This window comes from Anomaloglossus baeobatrachus, chromosome 5, assembly GCF_048569485.1.
Source record: "Anomaloglossus baeobatrachus isolate aAnoBae1 chromosome 5, aAnoBae1.hap1, whole genome shotgun sequence".
Classification (NCBI taxonomy): Eukaryota; Metazoa; Chordata; class Amphibia; order Anura; family Aromobatidae; genus Anomaloglossus; species Anomaloglossus baeobatrachus.
The window spans coordinates 140,623,107-140,644,310 of NC_134357.1; the positions used below are offsets into that span (position 1 = coordinate 140,623,107).

At 48.4% G+C, this 21,204-nt stretch overlaps 1 protein-coding gene across 1 annotated transcript in view; it reads right to left on the minus strand.

Annotated features, from left to right (window-relative positions):
• The window catches only part of DNAJB12 (DnaJ heat shock protein family (Hsp40) member B12), an 80,671-nt gene that overhangs the window by 25,896 nt on the left and 33,571 nt on the right, over positions 1-21,204 (minus strand). The window contains exon 2 of the mRNA XM_075348938.1: positions 1,904-2,066. Within this exon, the coding sequence (XP_075205053.1) occupies positions 1,904-2,066 (163 nt within the window). The remainder of the gene's footprint in view (positions 1-1,903; positions 2,067-21,204) is intronic.

Genomic DNA, 21,204 nt, shown 5'->3' on the forward strand with positions numbered 1-21,204 from the left:
TCCGGCCATGTTATAATAGACTCTCACGACAGCCCCTCCACAAGGCTCATTAGAAATGTTCTGTTTACTAAAGACGTTTGTCAGTTTCTGCCTTATTTTATCATTATTTAGCATTTTATTCAATGTAATATAACTAATCTATTCTTCTTGTTTGCATCGTTACATAAAGAGCGATGATTTCATGCAGCATTACTTATTGTTCCATTCTGCTCAGTGAAGGCCGGGCATCGCTGCAGACAACCAGCCACACAATGTACTGAGGAAGCTCTATACATCAAAGTGATCAACAAGCCTCAACCACAAAATGTTCCTTCTGCAATGCAGCCCCCACCGCAGTGTCCTCCCACACACAATGTACCGTACTCCGAGGCACGCACACATGTGCTGTACACCGGTGATGTGTACCAGCTACAATAGTAATAGGGCGCTAATATACAATGCTCACTAACTATGGCAGCTTCTCACTATAGAGATTATATGCACCGGCCACAATACAGGTTTATGCTATGGGGTGATAATTCAGTCCTGACCAGGTCTCCTGTCCTGCATAATGTGCATACTGTGGCCTGACACTTCTATATGCCAGCCCCAACCCCTCCGGTCGACAGGAGAAAGCACAGCGGCCGTCACATATTGGTAGCAGGCCCATCTTGGTTTGCAATGACTGATGCAGATATAAGTAAGTAGAAAGGATCTGGCCACTACAGGGCATATATCGGGAACATATGGAAGGCAAGGTCTGCTTAGGCAGAGGATAGACGACTGGAGAAATAGAAGAGCACTCATGACAGGAAAACAATAGGTCACAATACACTGGACACAACATCACTATTACAGATATTGTTTCGGAATGAAATCTTAAGGGCCATTTACACGTTGCGACATCGCTAACGATATATCGTCGGGGTCACGGTGTTTGTGACGCACATCCGGCGCAGTTAGAGACATCGTAGTGTGTAACAGGCAGGAGGGACCTTAAACGATCTCAAAAGAGACAAAAATCGTTGGTATATGAGAGGTCGTTCATTTACCAAAAATCGTTGTCTCGTGCGTAGCGTGGTTGTTCCCCGTTCCTGCGGCATCACACATCACTACGTGTGACACCGCAGGAGCGACAATCATCTCCTTACCTCCATCCACCGAGGAAGGAAGGAGGTGGGCGGCATGTTCCGGCCGCTCATCTCCGCCCCTCCTCTGCTATTGGACACCCGTTTTTTTGCAGTCGCTGTGACGCCGAACGCACCTCCCCCTTGAAGGAGGGATTGTTAAACGGGCACATCACAGAACAGGTATGTGCGTGTGACGGTGCCGTAGCGATAATGTTCGCTACGGCAGCGATCACCACATATCGCACCAACGACGGGGGCGGGTACTAACGCTCGCTAGCAATGTCACAGCGTGTAAAGCACCCTTTAGAGATGATTCCCGATCCGATGTTGCTGCTATTACTAGGGATAGAGGGTTCCCTATTGCTGCTATCACTTGTGAAAAAGTGACGTTGGACATGCTTTTGGCATTAGGCCTCTTCCTTTTTGAGGCTTATATGAGCCTTGGAATAAGAAATGTATCTGAAAAGTGCGGCCAGAGTGTCACTTCTGGCTCCCTGAACTGAATGGCGTATGACCAGCCCCAGTTATGGCTGGATTCACACATAGCGTTTTTCATGGCTTTAAAGATGAAGTATTACTTGGAAACAATACCAATCAGGGATCTTCCAAAGTTACGAAAATGTAGGGTCTGCCCCTTTAAATCAGTGGTGCTTTAATTTGTGACAAAACGTTGAAAGGCAATAAGCCTCATTCAGCACAGTCCTGTATCTCTGGCGATCTGTGAATCTGGACCTTATTAGATTCAGAAAGTTACTGAAGACTGAAGTTTATATGATTATTGATCTGTCCGGTACCTCTTAACGGCGTCGACCTGGTCTTGTGTGTAACTCTTTCCAGATTCTCCTCCAGCCTCCCCGTTTGCAGATGGGCTTGGATCGGCTGCATGTTTCCGGTGTCGAGGATTCGGAGCTGGTGTGCCATTAGACTGGCTGCTTTTGGACAGGGCTTCCACGAGTTCTGCATAAGACACAAAGGTTGCAAAAGTGAAGCAAAGGTAACATGTTCACAAAGACCATCACTGGCCAAACTACAGGGACCACCAGTGCACAAGCATCTCTAGGTAGAATATGAAGCCTGATGGAGCATGCCATGATTGTGTGTCTTCTGACTTCACACAGACCACCACCACAGTGTGGTAAAGCAGAGGTCAGAAGCACTTGTATGGCAGCCCCATGAGGACTTCATGTAAAATGGCTGGAAAAGGGATAACCCAGACAGAAAATGGTGCTCTAGTGATCCAAAGAAGAATGCAAAGAACTATAAATGTCCTCTACACAAAAACTGACAGATCATCTTAACGTGGATGTCTGATTGAAACAAGTTATCACAACAATACAGTAAAAAAAAAAAAAAATGTAGGACATGGGCATGCCTATCATCAATGTCCAAATAAAAGGGCCTTGACAAGATCATCTATTAGGAAGAAATTCAGGCTACAGGTTTTCATACCGAATTGGTATAATATTTGGCCTAATAAAGATACTAATTCGGTATTGAAATGTGTAGCCTAAATATCTTACGATTAAAAGGAATCTTGACTACATCTTCTACTTTTTGGTCGGTCATTATCAGCGCCCGAGTCCTGTATTTTTCTATATTGCCATTTATCATGCAGGGTTTGTCAACCATTGCCGACAAGCCATTACTATGGTACTACCTACTCTGGCACCACCCTAAAAGGTAAGCGCATCCTCCCCGATCTACCTACATCTCCACCTTAGATTGGGGATACTGCACTATGGGTTGCGGAGTTTCTTTTTTATCTTTTACAACAACTATCCACAGGAATGGGGATAAACTGGCTGATCGGTAGGTGTGCAACCACTGGGACCTCTCTTTGGGAGAACAGGGGTCTTTTATCTCCTTACGAATAGAAGGGCAGGCGCTCGACCATTCATTTTTGATGGAACTTGAGCGCAGCACTTGGCTTTTTCCAGCAGCCCATCAGAACAACTGGATTGGCGGTAATCCAACCTGCTGATTGATTGGTTCAGGTCCCAGTGGGGGGACCCACACTGACCAGCATATTATCACCTACCCTGTAGGTGGCGATTTGTTTGAATTGGACAACTGCATTAAAAGGAAACCTGAGAGGTCTCTGATGCCCCCAAACCTGTCACCATATGCTTATTCTTATGTCACCACCTTGCCTACCAAGCACGCTGTACTGCATAAGCGATTGCAGTGTACGGCAATAAAGAATGTTAATCAGTTTCAGACTAGTTGAGGTGGTCTTGATTTCCCCAGGCTAGTCGTCCTACTAATCATGTTTCCGCTCCACTGTAAGGCTATGTGCCCCCGCTGCGAAAAATGCGCGGATTTTGCCGCAGATTTCTCGCAGAAAAGCCGCGGATTTTCCAGAAATCTGCAGCACAGCTACTCCACAGCCATTTCTATGGCATTTGGGAAATGCTGTGCCCACGCTGCGGATTTTTCCGCAGCGGAAATCGTGCGGATTTTTGTGGGGAAAAATCTGCAGCATGTCTATTATTGTTGCGGATTTTCGTGTGGATTTTGCCTATTCAATTGAATTAAAAAAAAAAAAAAAACGCAAAATCCGCAACAAAATCCGCACCTATGAAAAGGTGCGGATTCCGGGGGAAAGCTGCGGATTTTGATGCAGAAAAATCCGCAGATACAGAGTCCTGTGGGCACATAGCCTAAGCGTGATAACAAGATCTGCAAGAGCCTTCATCACCACCGTCTCTCTTCAATTCGCGCACGTCTTCATCACATCGTTTCAGCACACAGTGAAGCTGGGTGTACGTTACCCGGCTTCACTGCATATGCAGAGAGCTGAAGAGCTTGTTAGGCAGGGTGTACACTAGAAATAACACATGGTGGCGGTTTGGGGGGCATAGGAGACCTTTAAGGTTCTATTTAAGATAATGCAAATAATATGCACAAGAAATGCAGCAAAAAAAAAAAAAAAAAAACTTAAAATCCACTCGGAATCAGCAAAAAATGCTAAACCTAGCCTAATACACTAGTATTAGAAGATTAGGGCAGAAAACGGTCACCAGTCTTATACTGGATTACCCATTATCACGCACGGTCAGCTTGATCAAAGGTACACGTTATTAATATGGAGCGAGGCGTGGGGGTAAACTAGACTTCTCCATAAAAATCTAACATTACTCATCACCTTCTATCCAGAGAACCAGGAGATATTATCCACCTGAATTACTTTAGAGACAGTTGGAGAATGTTAAGGGCCTGATAATAATTACTAGAACAAAATGGCAGAGGAGTTAAGAGAGCACTGTGCCAAATTGATTCCTCTCTGCATTTTTGTCCAGAGTCTCCATTGTCAGTATTACATGGATAATAGGTAGAGTGGTGTGAAAAAGTGTTTGCCCCCTTCCTAATTTCTTATTCTTTTGCATGTTTGTCACACTTAAATGTTTCAGATCGCCAATCAAATTTAAATATTCAATATTCGAGAAAGATAGATAACACAAGTAAAACACAAATGCAGTTTATAAATGAAGGTCTTTATTATTAAGGGAAAAAGAATTCAAAACCTACAGGGCCCTGTATGAAAAAAGTGATTGCACTCTAAACCTAATAAATGGCTGGGCCACCCTTAGCAGCAACAACTGCAATCAAGTGTTTGCGATAACTGGCAATGAGTCCTTTATAATGCTCTTGAGGAGTTTTGGCCCACTGATCTTTGCAGAATTGTCATAATTCCGCCACACTGGAGGGTTTTTGAGCATGAACCACCTTTTTCTTAAGCCATTCAGAGGTGGACTTGATAGTGTATTTTAGATAATTGCCCTGCTGCATAACCCAAGTGCGCTTCAGCTTGACTTCCTGAACAGATGGCCTTCAGGATTTTTTGGTAGACAGCAGAATTCATGGTTCCATTTACCACAGCAATTCTTCCAGGTCCCGAAGCAGCAAAACAGCCCCGGACCATCACACTACCACCACCATATTTTACTGTTGGTATGATGTTCCTTTTCTGAAATGCTGTGTTACTTCTACTCCAGATGTAATGGGACAAACACCTTCCAAAAAGTTAAACTTTTGTCTTGTCAGTCCACAGAGTATAATCCCAAAAGTCTGGGGGGGGATCATCAAAATGTTTTCTGGCAAAACTGAGACAAGCTTATAAAAATATTTTGTTTTTGCTCAGTAGTGGTTTTCGTCTTGGAACTGTGCCATACACACAATTTTTTCCCAGTCTCTTTCTTATGATGGAGTCATGAACACTGACCTTAACTGAGGTCTGCAGTTTTTTGGATGTTGTTGTGGGGTCTTTTCTGACCTCTTTGAAGAGTCGTCGCTGCGCTCTTAGGCTATGTGCCCACGTGTGCGTATTGCATACAGTTACGCTGCGTTCTGCACTGCAGCGTAACTGAATGCGTCCTGCGTCCCCTGCAATCTATGAAGATTGTGCATAATCCATGCCCACGTGGCATTTTAGAACGCAGTGATTTGCATGCTGCCAAATCGTTGCGTTCTAAAAAGCAACATGTCACTTCTGTCGTGCGCTTTGCATGCTGTCTCCATTCTGTCTATAGGGAGGCAGCATCCAGAGCGCACGAATTCTGCAGTCACCAAAGTTTCAGAACGGAGCTTTTCAGCTGCGCTCTGAAGCGGACATGCAGTGACAAAACGCTGCGGTGCAGAGCGCACACACGTGGGCACATAGCCTTAGGGTAATTTTGGTTGACCAGCCACTCCTGGGACGGTTCACTACTGTTCCATGTCTTTGCAGTTTGTGGATCATGGCTCTCACTGAGGCTTGTTGGAATACCAAAGCTTTAGAAATGGCTTTATAACCTTTTCCAAACAGATAAATCTCAATTACTTTACTTTTTAATTGTTCCTGAATTTCTTTGGATTGCAGCATGAAATCTATCTTTTCAAAATCTTTTGGTCTAATTCACTTTGTCAGGCAGGTCCTATTTAAGTGATTTCTTGATTTAAAAAGAGGCGTGGTAGTCATCAAGCCTCGGAGTGTCTAGGGAAAGTAAACTCAGCTTCCCAAAGATGTGATAAACCACTGTTAGGCCTTTTTCACACGTTCGTGAAAATCACGCACGTTTTTTACGAACGTGTCAAAGGTGCGTATTGCCCTGCGTGAGCCGTGTGTATGGCACACGTGAGTTCTCCGTGATAACACATGGAGAACGGGAACTTTCTGCTCACCTGTCCCTGGCGTTGCTGTCCGTGGTGCTGATCTTCGGTCTCCGTTCCTGCAGACTCCCCGCTGCTGTAGCTTCCGGCAGTGAAGTGAATATGCAATGAGCATAATGAGTGGCGGTCGGAAGCAAGTGACAGCAGCGGCAGAGACAGCAGGGCTGGAGAAGGTGAGTAAAGTTTGTTGTTTGTTTGTTTTTCGCAGACACGTGTGTTTTCTCCGGCATGTGTCACACGGAACACCTCCGTGTGGTCAGTTTGCGTTCCGTGTGACACCCGTGATGCCGGAGAAAAATGGACATGTTGACGTGTGGAGCACATAGACACACATATGCTCCACACGATCCATGGCAGAACACGCACTTGAGCGCAGACCCATTGATTTTAATGGGTCTACGTGTGCCCGTGTCTCCGGTACGTGAGGAAAAGGACCAAACACATACCGGAGACACGGACGTGTGAAAGAGGCCTTAATGTAAGTTTTAAAAAGGTGGGGGCAATCACTTTTCCACACAGGGCCTGTAGGTTTGGATTTCTTTTTCCCTTAATAATAAAGACCTTCATTTATAAACTGCATTTTGTGTTTACTTGTGTTATATTTGTCTAATATTTAAATCTCTTTGGTGATCTGAAACATTTCCGTGTGACAAACATGCAAAAGAATAGGCAATCAAGAAGAGGGCAAACACTTTCACACCACTGTATGCCGGAGCTATCCAAGCAGATCTCTAGATCTCACACAGGACATTTTTGCAGCATTTTTTTCCTGACCAAAACCTAATCTTGTGGCAGGATGTGTCCTGGGAGTTATCTGAGGTTTTGGTGGCGTTTTTTCAGCAGTTTTTTTATGTGATGTCAAGACCTGCAAAGGTTCAAGAGTACCTGAGTGCTGGGCTAGGCCGGTATTGAGCTGGATCCGGCACACTGGTAGTTAAAAAACAAACAAACAAACAAACAAACAAAAAAAAAAAAAAAAACAGCTAGTGGTCCCCCCAAATTTTGATACCTAGCTAAGATAAAGTCCACAGCTGGGGGCTGATATTTTCAGGCTGGAGAGACCCAGCCTATAAATATCAGCCTACAGCTGCCCAGGATTGTCGCATCTATTAGATGTGACAATCCCAGCACTTTACCCAGCTCTTCCCGTCTTTGAGACACCCCCATCACCAATCTGTAATGAGTGACAAGAAATAAACACAAGCACAAAAATCACAAAAGCACAAAAAAATATTTTATTTTGTATAATAAAATACAAAAAGCCCCCTCTTTCTCCACTTTATTAACCCCATAATCACACCCCTGCAGGTCCGACGTAATCCACACAAGGTCCCACGGCGATTCAGCTCTGCTACATCTGAAGATCACAGCGAGCGCCATAGAACTGAACTGCCTGCTGAGCTCCAGAGAATGAATGAGCCGCACGATCAGCGGTCACTTCACTCAGGTGATTCCCGGTCACAGCTGGCGATGTGACTGGGAATAGTCTGAGTGAGGTCCCTGCTGAATGCGCAGCTCACTCATTCTCTGTAGAGACCCGCAGACCAGGTCTGTGATTGGTTGCTGTCAGATGCTGGGGGCGCGTCTGACGGCAACCAATCATAGATGAAAGCAGTGAATATGGAATGAGCGGGGAAGTGGAGGAGCCGCTGGAGGTACAGCGGCGCCAGGGAATCAGTAAAAATACCACGCCTGCTCCAATCCCCCTATCCCCACCACCATTTAAGTGCCGGGCAGATACCCAGAATTGATCTTGGGTATCTAGTGACAGGTAGATTCGCAGGGTATCAGAGTCCACCTGTCACTAGGGTGAAAAACCGTAGCAAAAGCGCTGAAAAGAATTGACATGTTCATTCATTTCAGAATGCAGCAAAACCAGAGGAAAAAATCCTGACGTGTTTGTGTGTGTTCGCATGAGGTTTCAGAAATATCAGACTTTGCTGGACTGTAAAAAGCAGTGTTTTATTAGCATGGATTTGCATGAAACCAAGGCAAATCTGCAGCTAAAAAACGCACCAAAAATGCCCAGTGTGAACATAGTGTTTCTTTACCTATGCAAAAATTGCTAAAAATGGATAGTAATCAGGGCAGGCTGGGGGAGAAGGCCACCTCCTTTACAGTGGAGCAGTCACGTGCAGGGCAGGCTGGGGGAGAAGGCCACCTCCTTACAGTGGAGCAGTCACGTGCAGGGCAGGCTGGGGAGAAGGCCACCTCCTTACAGTGGAGCAGTCACGTGCAGGGCAGGCTGGGGAGAAGGCCACCTCCTTACAGTGGAGCAGTCATGTGCAGGGCAGGCTGGGGGAGAAGGCCACCTCCTTACAGTGGAGCAGTCACGTGCAGGGCAGGCTGGGGGAGAAGGCCACCTCCTTACAGTGGAGCAGTCACGTGCAGGGCAGGCTGGGGGAGAAGGCCACCTCCTTTAGGCTTTGTGCGCACGTGTGCGCTCTGCACCGCACCGAAAATGTGCGCTTCAGAGCGCAGCTGAAAAACTGCGTTCTGAAGCGCATGGTGCCGGCAGATTCGTGCGCTCTGCATGCTGCCTCTCCCTATAGGCAGCATACAAACCGCACGAAAGAAGTGACGTCACTTCTTAGAACCCAGCGATTTGGCAAGCAGCCGAATCGCTGCGTTCTAACATGCCACGTGCGCACGGCCCCTGCACAATCTCCATAGATTGTGCAGGGGACGCAGGACGCATGCAGTTACGCTGCGGTGCAGAACGCAGCGTAACTGCATGTAATACGCACACGTGCGCACATACCCTTACACTGGAGCAGTCACGTGAAGGGCAGGCTGGGGGAGAAGGCCACCTCCTTTACACTGGAGCAGTCACGTGCAGGGCAGGCTGGGGGAGAAGGTCACCTCCTATACACTGGAGCAGTCACGTGCAGGGCAGGCTGGGGGAGAAGGTCACCTCCTTTACAGTGGAGCAGTCATGTGCAGGGCAGGCTGGGGAGAAGGTCACCTCCTATACACTGGAGCAGTCACGTGCAGGGCAGGCTGGGGGAGAAGGTCACCTCCTATACACTGGAGCAGTCACGTGCAGGGCAGGCTGGGGGAGAAGGCCACCTCCTATACACTGGAGCAGTCACGTGCAGGGCAGGCTGGGGAGAAGGTCACCTCCTATACACTGGAGCAGTCACGTGCAGGGCAGGCTGGGGAGAAGGTCACCTCCTATACACTGGAGCAGTCACGTGCAGGGCAGGCTGGGGAGAAGGTCACCTCCTATACACTGGAGCAGTCACGTGCAGGGCAGGCTGGGGAGAAGGTCACCTCCTTTACACTGGAGCAGTCACATGCAGGGCAGGCTGGGGAGAAGGTCACCTCCTTTACACTGGAGCAGTCACGTGCAGGGCAGGCTGGGGAGAAGGTCACCTCCTTTACACTGGAGCAGTCACGTGCAGGGCAGGCTGGGGAGAAGGTCACCTCCTATACACTGGAGCAGTCACGTGCAGGGCAGGCTGGGGAGAAGGTCACCTCCTATACACTGGAGCAGTCACGTGCAGGGCAGGCTGGGGAGAAGGTCACCTCCTATACACTGGAGTAGTCACGTGCAGGGCAGGCTGGGGAGAAGGTCACCTCCTATACACTGGAGCAGTCACGTGCAGGGCAGGCTGGGGGAGAAGGCCACCTCCTTTACACTGGAGCAGTCACGTGCAGGGCAGGCTGGGGAGAAGGTCACCTCCTTTACACTGGAGCAGTGACGTGCAGGGCAGGCTGGGGAGAAGGCCACCTCCTTTACACTGGAGCAGTGACGTGCAGGGCAGGCTGGGGGAGAAGGCCACCTCCTTTACAGTGGAGCAGTCATGTGCAGGGCAGGCTGGGGGAGAAGGCCACCTCCTTACAGTGGAGCAGTCACGTGCAGGGCAGGCTGGGGGAGAAGGCCACCTCCTTTACAGTGGAGCAGTCACGTGCAGGGCAGGCTGGGGAGAAGGCCACCTCCTTTACAGTGGAGCAGTCATGTGCAGGGCAGGCTGGGGGAGAAGGCCACCTCCTTTACAGTGGAGCAGTCATGTGCAGGGCAGGCTGGGGGAGAAGGCCACCTCCTTTACACTGAAGCAGTCATGTGCAGGGCAGGCTGGGGGAGAAGGCCACCTCCTTTACAGTGGAGCAGTCATGTGCAGGGCAGGCTGGGGAGGTCACCTCCTTTACACTGGAGCAGTGACGTGCAGGGCAGGCTGGGGGAGAAGGCCACCTCCTTACAGTGGAGCAGTCACGTGCAGGGCAGGCTGGGGGAGAAGGCCACCTCCTTTACAGTGGAGCAGTCACGTGCAGGGCAGGCTGGGGAGAAGGCCACCTCCTTTACAGTGGAGCAGTCACGTGCAGGGCAGGCTGGGGAGAAGGTCACCTCCTATACACTGGAGCAGTCTTGTGCAGGGCAGGCTGGGGAGAAGGTCACCTCCTATACACTGGAGCAGTCACGTGCAGGGCAGGCTGGGGAGAAGGTCACCTCCTTTACACTGGAGCAGTCACATGCAGGGCAGGCTGGGGAGAAGGTCACCTCCTTTACACTGGAGCAGTCACGTGCAGGGCAGGCTGGGGAGAAGGTCACCTCCTTTACACTGGAGCAGTCACGTGCAGGGCAGGCTGGGGAGAAGGTCACCTCCTATACACTGGAGCAGTCACGTGCAGGGCAGGCTGGGGAGAAGGTCACCTCCTATACACTGGAGCAGTCACGTGCAGGGCAGGCTGGGGAGAAGGTCACCTCCTATACACTGGAGTAGTCACGTGCAGGGCAGGCTGGGGAGAAGGTCACCTCCTATACACTGGAGCAGTCACGTGCAGGGCAGGCTGGGGGAGAAGGCCACCTCCTTTACACTGGAGCAGTCACGTGCAGGGCAGGCTGGGGAGAAGGTCACCTCCTTTACACTGGAGCAGTGACGTGCAGGGCAGGCTGGGGAGAAGGCCACCTCCTTTACACTGGAGCAGTGACGTGCAGGGCAGGCTGGGGAGAAGGTCACCTCCTTTACACTGGAGCAGTCACGTGCAGGGCAGGCTGGGGAGAAGGTCACCTCCTTTACACTGGAGCAGTCACGTGCAGGGCAGGCTGGGGAGAAGGTCACCTCCTATACACTGGAGCAGTCACGTGCAGGGCAGGCTGGGGAGAAGGTCACCTCCTATACACTGGAGCAGTCACGTGCAGGGCAGGCTGGGGAGAAGGTCACCTCCTATACACTGGAGTAGTCACGTGCAGGGCAGGCTGGGGAGAAGGTCACCTCCTATACACTGGAGCAGTCACGTGCAGGGCAGGCTGGGGGAGAAGGCCACCTCCTTTACACTGGAGCAGTCACGTGCAGGGCAGGCTGGGGAGAAGGTCACCTCCTATACACTGGAGCAGTCACGTGCAGGGCAGGCTGGGGGAGAAGGCCACCTCCTTTACACTGGAGCAGTCACGTGCAGGGCAGGCTGGGGAGAAGGTCACCTCCTTTACACTGGAGCAGTGACGTGCAGGGCAGGCTGGGGAGAAGGCCACCTCCTTTACACTGGAGCAGTGACGTGCAGGGCAGGCTGGGGAGAAGGTCACCTCCTTTACACTGGAGCAGTGACGTGCAGGGCAGGCTGGGGGAGAAGGCCACCTCCTTTACACTGGAGCAGTCATGTGCAGGGCAGGCTGGGGGAGAAGGCCACCTCCTTTACAGTGGAGCAGTCATGTGCAGGGCAGGCTGGGGAGAAGGTCACCTCCTTTACACTGGAGCAGTGACGTGCAGGGCAGGCTGGGGAGAAGGTCACCTCCTTTACACTGGAGCAGTGACGTGCAGGGCAGGCTGGGGGAGAAGGCCACCTCCTTTACAGTGGAGCAGTCATGTGCAGGGCAGGCTGGGGGAGAAGGCCACCTCCTTACAGTGGAGCAGTCACGTGCAGGGCAGGCTGGGGGAGAAGGCCACCTCCTTTACAGTGGAGCAGTCACGTGCAGGGCAGGCTGGGGAGAAGGCCACCTCCTTTACAGTGGAGCAGTCATGTGCAGGGCAGGCTGGGGGAGAAGGCCACCTCCTTTACAGTGGAGCAGTCATGTGCAGGGCAGGCTGGGGGAGAAGGTCACCTCCTTTACAGTGGAGCAGTCATGTGCAGGGCAGGCTGGGGAGGTCACCTCCTTTACACTGGAGCAGTGACGTGCAGGGCAGGCTGGGGAGAAGGTCACCTCCTTTACACTGGAGCAGTGACGTGCAGGGCAGGCTGGGGGAGAAGGCCACCTCCTTTACAGTGGAGCAGTCATGTGCAGGGCAGGCTGGGGGAGAAGGCCACCTCCTTACAGTGGAGCAGTCACGTGCAGGGCAGGCTGGGGGAGAAGGCCACCTCCTTTACAGTGGAGCAGTCACGTGCAGGGCAGGCTGGGGAGAAGGCCACCTCCTTTACAGTGGAGCAGTCATGTGCAGGGCAGGCTGGGGGAGAAGGCCACCTCCTTTACACTGGAGCAGTCACGTGCAGGGCAGGCTGGGGAGAAGGTCACCTCCTTTACACTGGAGCAGTCATGTGCAGGGCAGGCTGGGGAGAAGGTCACCTCCTTTACACTGGAGCAGTCACGTGCAGGGCAGGCTGGGGGAGAAGGCCACCTCCTTTACACTGGAGCAGTCACGTGCAGGGCAGGCTGGGGGAGAAGGCCACCTCCTTTACAGTGGAGCAGTCACGTGCAGGGCAGGCTGGGGAGAAGGTCACCTCCTATACACTGGAGCAGTCATGTGCAGGGCAGGCTGGGGAGAAGGTCACCTCCTATACACTGGAGCAGTCATGTGCAGGGCAGGCTGGGGAGAAGGCCACCTCCTTTACACTGAAGCAGTCATGTGCAGGGCAGGCTGGGGGAGAAGGCCACCTCCTTTACAGTGGAGCAGTCATGTGCAGGGCAGGCTGGGGAGGTCACCTCCTTTACACTGGAGCAGTGACGTGCAGGGCAGGCTGGGGAGAAGGTCACCTCCTTTACACTGGAGCAGTGACGTGCAGGGCAGGCTGGGGGAGAAGGCCACCTCCTTTACAGTGGAGCAGTCATGTGCAGGGCAGGCTGGGGGAGAAGGCCACCTCCTTTACACTGGAGCAGTCATGTGCAGGGCAGGCTGGGGGAGAAGGTCACCTCCTTTACACTGGAGCAGTCATGTGCAGGGCAGGCTGGGGGAGAAGGTCACCTCCTTTACACTGGAGCAGTCATGTGCAGGGCAGGCTGGGGGAGAAGGCCACCTCCTTTACAGTGGAGCAGTCACGTGCAGGGCAGGCTGGGGGAGAAGGCCACCTCCTTTACAGTGGAGCAGTGATGTGCAGGGCAGGCTGGGGGAGAAGGCCACCTCCTTTACAGTGGAGCAGTCATGTGCAGGGCAGGCTGGGGAGAAGGTCACCTCCTATACAGTGGAGCAGTCATGTGCAGGGCAGGCTGGGGGAGAAGGCCACCTCCTTTACAGTGGAGCAGTCATGTGCAGGGCAGGCTGGGGGAGAAGGCCACCTCCTTTACAGTGGAGCAGTCATGTGCAGGGCAGGCGGAAACCTCTTTCTGGCCTGACCAGTTATTTTTAGAAAGCAGCCTATATAATTTCAGTGAGAGTCATGAATCTTAGCCCACACGTGGCTCGCTGATGATGCTACTGTCGCTTCTACAGGAAACTGCTGGGTTACATACTGCTCAAGAATGGAAAAACACAAAACACAAACTGAGACTGCTGCTGGAGACACTGAGGTTACCTTTCTTCCTTTTTGGTCATGCATTAGAAGGGGCTTCCAAGCTCCGTCTCCTCTGCGTTGGCGGTGAGCAGAACAAACAACATTGACATTACAGCCTCGTTATAGGGGGTTCATAATGTAGACACCACACACGCCTCCAAAATGAGCAGAGATAGACAACCCCTCTACAGGAAATGAGTCATCCAAAAAATGATCTATAGGTTAAATCATTTAGGTTTTTATGTTATTATTTTAAACATTTTGATTTTTTGTGGTTTTTTTTTTTTTTTCAGTTTTCCATATGACTATTTACATTAACATCAGAGACATGGTCGCTCTCACCTCTCTGCTGCCACCGCTGGATTTCGGCTCAGTGCACATGATCCCGGACTTTCGAACATGCGCACTACACAAATTTAAAGTCGGGACGCGTACAGTGCACATGACTAAAAGCCTGGGATCATGCGCACTGAGCTGAAATCCAGCGTCAGACGTGATGGCAGCAGAGGTGAGATCATCCTCTAATGCTGCGTATTCCTTAGCATGTTAGCACGCCCACAGGAGCATGCTTACATGCTAAGGGGGCCGACTAGCCAAGGGAACGACCGCCATTGCAACTAGTCCCTGGGCCAATTAGCATGTCATAAAGGAATTACTTACAGCAAAGATGGGCTGCAGTGTGTACATCGCCCAGGCCAAAGAATAATAGTCTAGCAGGATACAGCTAAACCCCCACTAAGTGGAGGCATCTCAGGTGCACGAAGTGCAAATCACACACACACTTCCAAAGAATGGATGAGGTGATTGCTGGATGATATTAAAACAGATTTCCCACATTCATAATAAAAACCCTTTATAAACCAACAAAGTGATTTTCTCATGAACCTTTCTCTAACAAGACAAGCATAAAACAGCAGACTGGATGCTTATGCTCTCCAGGCTAAGCCAAGCAATTATCTCTTATTGGACAGAATATAATTGGTACAGAATCTTTGTTGTTTTGGCCAACAAAGCAGCTCATTACGGTCCCTCAGCTTGGCAGGATTTCTTATACACTGAATGCTTCGTTCAGACAGATTTTTGCAGATTGTGAAGTGTGGAAGGCTCATCTATATACTATTTTTAGGATAAAAGTAGTTGGCTTTTTTCTTCATGCATCAGGAACAAACAAGACAGAGTAGATAGATAGTTGCCACTGAAATGCTGTGTGTTGCGGAACTAGTGGAACACAAGGCATTTATCATAGGGACTGAACTGCATCAGTGTTACAACTAAAACTGAGCAAAATGTTTGCAGGACCCAGATTGGTGTCTAAATTGATACTCCGTGCAGAAAAACGAGAGTCCATCAAACTTTCTCGAACAGTGCTTGAATGCCGGCATCCTGGGCACCACTTTTGATCCCTCATCATCATGATGTCACAGTGTGATGCACGTCATGACATCCTTGGGACCTAGAAATCAGAAGAGGCACCCCAGATGCCGGTATTCAAGGAATTTGCTGGATTCTGGTCCAGCTGCCACGGAGTCAACTTGGTAACCAGATCAGCATCCAGCAAATCATTTTACTCGGGACAGCGCTCCAGTGAACAAGGTTCTTTAACTGGGGTATTGTCTCTGTCTAGCTCATTATATGAGAGACCACCAGACCAGCTTCTTCAATGTGGTCTGCCTAAAGACCCTCTCACACACACAGATAAATCTTTGGCAGATCTGTGGTTGCAGTGAAATCATGGACATATTGTTCCATTTGTACAGCCACAAACCTGGCACTGATTGTCCACAATTTCACTGCAACCACAGATCTGCCGCAGATTTATCTGTGTGTGTAAAGTGGCCTTAAGGCCGGATTCACACATTGGGTTTCTCCGGACCCAAACTAACTTACTAACAGCCATAGATTCAGATTGAAGACCCAAGTGTGAATCCGATGTAATGTTACCTCTCCTTAGGTCCATCACTTGGGATGTCCCACCACTAAAGGGGTACTTCTCACATAGCGAGATTGCTGCTGAATCACAGGTTTTGTGACGTACCAGTGACCTCATCAATGATCTCGCTGTGTGTGACACTAAGCAGTGACCTGTCCCCTGCTGTGAAATTGCTGATCGTTACACACTGTTGTGGTGCATTTTTTGCTCGTTGATCTCCTGCTGTGCAGCACACATCGGCGTGTTTGACGGCGGGAGACCAACAAGCACCAACTGTGTAAGCAGCGTATGCTGGTAACCAGGGTAAATATCGGGTAACTAAGCAAAGCGTTTTGCTTAGTAACCCGATGTGTATCCTAGCTACATATAAAGGGAGCCAGCGCTGGCAGCCTGTAAGCGGTGTACGCTGGTAACCAGGGTAAATATTGGGTAACCAAGCAAAGCGCTTTGCTTAGTTACCAGATATTTACCCTGGTTACCAAGCGCAGCTTCGTTAAGTCGCTGGTGGCTGGTCGCTGGTGAGATCTGCCTGATTGACAGCTCACCAGCGATCCTGACCAGGTCGTATCGTGGTCGGAATTGCTGGTACGTCATTTAGCGAGACGGTACCCTAAGGCAGCATCATACTGTGCAACATATTCAATTAGCCCTAATAAGTGTGGGGTGATGCCACTTACACCGGCTTGGCCTAAATGCATCATTAAATGGAATCTATAAAAATGTAGATTCATAGAAGTATCTGTCTGGTTTATATTTAAATACCTTATGCCGTGAGTTTTCACACTTGCACTAGAACAGTCACAAAGGATGATGCTTACTTGTCAGCCTTTCTATAGGACAGAGCCAATACTCCTCTCTGAAACATTACAAATTAAGGGATTCATAGCGCTATCTGCCAAATAATAAGAGAAAGCCTGAAATTTGTGTGTCCGTTGACTACCCTTCGTTTCTGCTGCTGTAAATCGGCATGGATCTGGGGACTTTCATTGAGCTGGATTGTGGAACAATGTCACAAAGTTCTAGCGCCAAATATGAATAGCAAAAAGAAATCTGTCAGCAGGTTTGTGATACCCCATCTGAGAGCAGCATAATGTAGGGAAAGAGACCCTGATTCCAGTGATGGGTTACTTCCTGCAGTTTGATTTAACTACTTACTTGTTGCTGGTCTACCAGTTCTCTGAATGCTGAGCTCTGCATAACCTTGCCTCACACCACTGATAGCTGTGTACAAAGTGCATAGGCAGAAAGGTGATAATCAATAGTGGGGGGAGAGGAGACATGCAGCTGCAAATATGTGTGTAATGAGTGAATGATCAGTTCTGCTGAGTATGACAACTGTCAGTCATTACATGTCTCACACTGGTAACACCCCTTACATTCACAATAAGCTCTAGAGGCAGATTCTCCTGGAGATCTGTGTTTGGCCCATAGATCTTAACAGCTTAATAGTATGTTAAAAAATGAAGATTGCTCTGGAATTGGATCACAGATATCAATGTATCATTTTATTCAGCTTCCTATGATCTACATGCCCATATAGACGGCTTAGGAGGATACTGACAGATTCTCTCTAACCTCTATCATAACTATTACAAAACTTGCACTGGAGTATAAACTTAATAAAACACCTTGGGAATATTGTACTTCCCCAGGTAAGAGAACTTCTGACAGATGTCCTAAAATCAGGTACATACAATGACTCCACAACTCCACATCTTAAGCTATGTGCCCACAATCCGTAAAAGCGTTTAACATTGCCAGCTTTCGCTGTGCTGTAAAGTAAAAGCACAGTGGATGGGATTAAAAGAAATCCCATGTCCAGTGTGCTTTTTTTCTCTGCAATATAAACGGACATGCAGCATGCCTTTCCGAGCCGCCGCAGCATGCCTTTCCGAGCCACAGCGTGCCTTCCATGTTGAGAAGGCGCAAGTGTTCTTCACAGTGCCCCAAACCCTGATCGTTGGCACAGGTAGATTCGGTCTTCTATGGAAAACACTTGCAACCCCACAGGAGAAGACACTGCATCCAGGACGCAGCGTGTCCTGATCCTGTGCACCCACCCTTAGGGGTACTTTGCACAATACGACATCGCAAGCCGATGGTAGCGATGCAGAGCGCGATAGTCACCGCCCTTGTCGCAGCTGAGAGATCTTGCTTCACATGCACTTACCAGCCCTGCGGCGTCGCTCTGGCCGGCGAACCGCCTCCTTCCTAAGGGGGCGGGTCGTGCGGCGTCACAGCGACGTCACACGGCAGGCGGCCATCAGAAGCAGGGGGGCGGAGATGAGCGGGACAAACATCCCGCCCACCTCCTTCCTTCCTCATTGCAGCCGGGACGCAGGTAGGAGATGTTCCTCGTTCCTGCGGCTTCACACAAAGCGATGTGTGCTGCCGCAGGAACGAGGAACAACATCGTAACATCGGTCCTTCCGAAATTATGGAAATGACCGACGCTACACCGATGATACGATTTCAACGCTTTTGCGCTCGTTAAAAGTAGTAAAAAGGATTCACATACTCAGATGTCGACAGCGACGCCGGATGTGCTTCACTTTCTGTGAATGTGCGTCACTTTGCACACTATGACCTGCGATGTCGTAGTGTGCAAAGTACCCCTTAGTGTTTCGATAGGATCAATCTTAAACTTTAAAAAATATTCCAGTACTGCAGAAGATCAGCAGTTGTTCCTATATGTGCATGGAAGGCATAAAAATAACACACACAGCAACCAGACTAAATGAGCAAGAAAATAAATACAGAAGCACAAACATAGCAGCCCACTGGGACCCAATTACATGACTGGTAGGTTCTTTCATGTAACAGATCTGCTTAATTCGCTGAGCTGGTCAGAAAGCACCGCTAAATGAAAGAAAAATGGTGTGTGTATAATATGGTGTAAAAGAGAGATAGAGAGAGATATATTATATAATATTATATTATAATATATATACAGTCAGGGCCAGAAATATTTGGACAGTGACACAAGTTTTGTTATTTTAGCTGTTTACAAAAACATGTTCAGAAATACAATTATATATATAAATATGGGCTGAAAGTGCACACTCCCAGCTGCAATATGAGAGTTTTCACATCCAAATCGGAGAAAGGGTTTAGGAATCATAGCTCTGTAATGCATAGCCTCCTCTTTTTCAAGGGACCAAAAGTAATTGGACAAGGGACTCTAAGGGCTGCAATTAACTCTGAAGGCGTCTCCCTCGTTAACCTGTAATCAATGAAGTAGTTAAAAGGTCTGGGGTTGATTACAGGTGTGTGGTTTTGCATTTGGAAGCTGTTGCTGTGACCAGACAACATGCGGTCTAAGGAACTCTCAATTGAGGTGAAGCAGAACATCCTGAGGCTGAAAAAAAAGAAAAAATCCATCAGAGAGATAGCAGACATGCTTGGAGTAGCAAAATCAACAGTCGGGTACATTCTGAGAAAAAAGGAATTGACTGGTGAGCTTGGGAACTCAAAAAGGCCTGGGCGTCCACGGATGACAACAGTGGTGGATGATCGCCGCATACTTTCTTTGGTGAAGAAGAACCCGTTCACAACATCAACTGAAGTCCAGAACACTCTCAGTGAAGTAGGTGTATCTGTTTCTAAGTCAACAGTAAAGAGAAGACTCCATGAAAGTAAATACAAAGGGTTCACATCTAGATGCAAACCATTCATCAATTCCAAAAATAGACAGGCCAGAGATAAATTTGCTGAAAAACACCCCATGAAGCCAGCTCAGTTCTGGAAAAGTATTCTATGGATAGATGAGACAAAGATCAACCTGTACCAGAATGATGGGAAGAAAAAAGTTTGGAGAAGAAAGGGAACGGCACATGATCCAAGGCACACCACATCCTCTGTAAAACATGGTGGAGGCAACGTGATGGCATGGGCATGCATGGCTTTCAATGGCACTGGGTCACTTGTGTTTATTGATGACATAACAGCAGACAAGAGCAGCCGGATGAATTCTGAAGTGTACCGGTATATACTTTCAGCCCAGATTCAGCCAAATGCCGCAAAGTTGATCGGACGGCGCTTCATAGTACAGATGGACAATGACCCCAAGCATACAGCCAAAGCTACCCAGTAGTTCATGAGTGCAAAAAAGTGGAACATTCTGCAATGGCCAAGTCAATCACCAGATCTTAACCCAATTGAGCATGCATTTCACTTGCTCAAATCCAGACTTAAGACGGAAAGACCCACAAACAAGCAAGACCTGAAGGCTGCGGCTGTAAAGGCCTGGCAAAGCATTAAGAAGGAGGAAACCCAGCGTTTGGTGATGTCCATGGGTTCCAGACTTAAGGCAGTGATTGCCTCCAAAGGATTCGCAACAAAATATTGAAAATAAAAATATTTTGTTTGGGTTTGGTTTATTTGTCCAATTACTTTTGACCTCTTAAAATGTGGAGTGTTTGTAAAAAAATGTGTACAATTCCTACAATTTATATCAGATATTTTTGTTCAAACCTTCAAATTAAACGTTACAATCTGCACTTGAATTCTGTTGTAGAGGTTTCATTTCAAATCCAATGTGGTGGCATGCAGAGCCCAACTCGCGAAAATTGTGTCACTGTCCAAATATTTCTGGACCTAACTGTGTGTATATATATATATATATATATATATATATATATATATATATATATATATATATATATATATATATATATATATATATATACATATATACATATATATATATACATATATATATATATATATATATATATATATATATATATATATATATATATATATATATATATATATATATATATACATACATACATACATACACACACACCACACACACACACACACACACACACACACACATGTAAACGTTTGGGCACCCCTATTAATGTTAACCTTTTTTCTTTATAACAATTTGGGTTTTTGCAGCAGGTATTTCAGTTTCATATATCTAATAACTGATGGACTCAGTAATATTTCTGGATTGAAATAAGGTTTATTGTACTAACAGAAAATGTGCAATCCACATTTAGACAAAATTTGACAGGTGCAAAAGTATGGGCACCCTTATCAATTTCTTGATTTGAACACTCCTAACTACTTTTTACTAACTTAAGGTGGTGTCACACACAGCGACGACGACAACGACCTCGCTGCTACGTCACCATTTTCTGTGACGTTGCAGCGACGTCCAGTCGCTGTCGCTGTGTGTGACATCCAGCAACGAGCTGGCCCCTGCTGTGAGGTCGTTGTTCGTTGCTGAATGTCCTGCTTCATTTTTTCGTCGTCGCTCTCCCGCTGTGACGCACACATCGCTGTGTGTGACAGCGAGAGAGCGACGAAATGAAGCGAACAGGGAGCAGGAGCCGGCGTCTGGCAGCTGCGGAAAGCTGTAAC